The sequence below is a fragment of the Buceros rhinoceros genome, unplaced genomic scaffold (genome assembly GCF_000710305.1).
Source record: "Buceros rhinoceros silvestris isolate BGI_N320 unplaced genomic scaffold, ASM71030v1 scaffold14218, whole genome shotgun sequence".
Lineage (NCBI taxonomy): Eukaryota > Metazoa > Chordata > Aves > Bucerotiformes > Bucerotidae > Buceros > Buceros rhinoceros.
This window is the reverse complement of record NW_010426448.1, coordinates 39,719-40,174: the sequence shown is the minus strand read 5'-3', so window position 1 is coordinate 40,174 and position 456 is coordinate 39,719. Positions and strand designations below refer to the sequence as shown.

Below are 456 nucleotides of genomic sequence, written 5' to 3'. Positions count from 1 at the left end.
GATGCCGAGGGGCAGGGTGAGCAGCTGGTACCGCAGCGTGGGGGGCCCAGCCGAGCCGCAGTCTGGGGCACAGCGACCAACACACACCCTGCACAAGAGCCAGGGGGGACACGGGATACAGGGGGGTGTCAGAGATGGCCAGGACACCTGGATCCACAGTGCCATGAGGAGCACAGGATGGGCAGCCCCACAGCACAACTCACCCAGGGCTGGAGCCTCTCCGGTACCCATCGGGGCACGGCACATCCATGCACTGGGCACCTCCACGGGTGTTGAAGCACATCTGGCTCAAGCCGCACTGGATCGTGCCCTCTGCGCACTCATCCACATCTGTAGGCAGAAAGGGAACAGGTCTGAGAGTGCCAAGGTTGCCCTTGTGCCCCAGGCTGAGACAGGGATGCAAACCCCAGCTCCCACACCCTCCCAGCCCTGCCTGCGGTCCCACACTGGGGCAGC

At 65.1% G+C, this 456-nt stretch overlaps 1 protein-coding gene across 1 annotated transcript in view; it reads right to left on the bottom strand.

Annotated features, from left to right (window-relative positions):
• Nucleotides 1-5: 5 nt before the first annotated feature.
• The window catches only part of LOC104498163 (hemicentin-2-like), a gene marked incomplete at both ends in the record, with an annotated part of 39,909 nt that continues 39,458 nt past the window's right edge, over nt 6-456 (bottom strand). Inside the window, 2 exons of the mRNA XM_010141512.1 lie at nt 6-88; nt 204-330. Coding sequence (XP_010139814.1) covers nt 6-88; nt 204-330 — 210 coding nt within the window. The remainder of the gene's footprint in view (nt 89-203; nt 331-456) is intronic.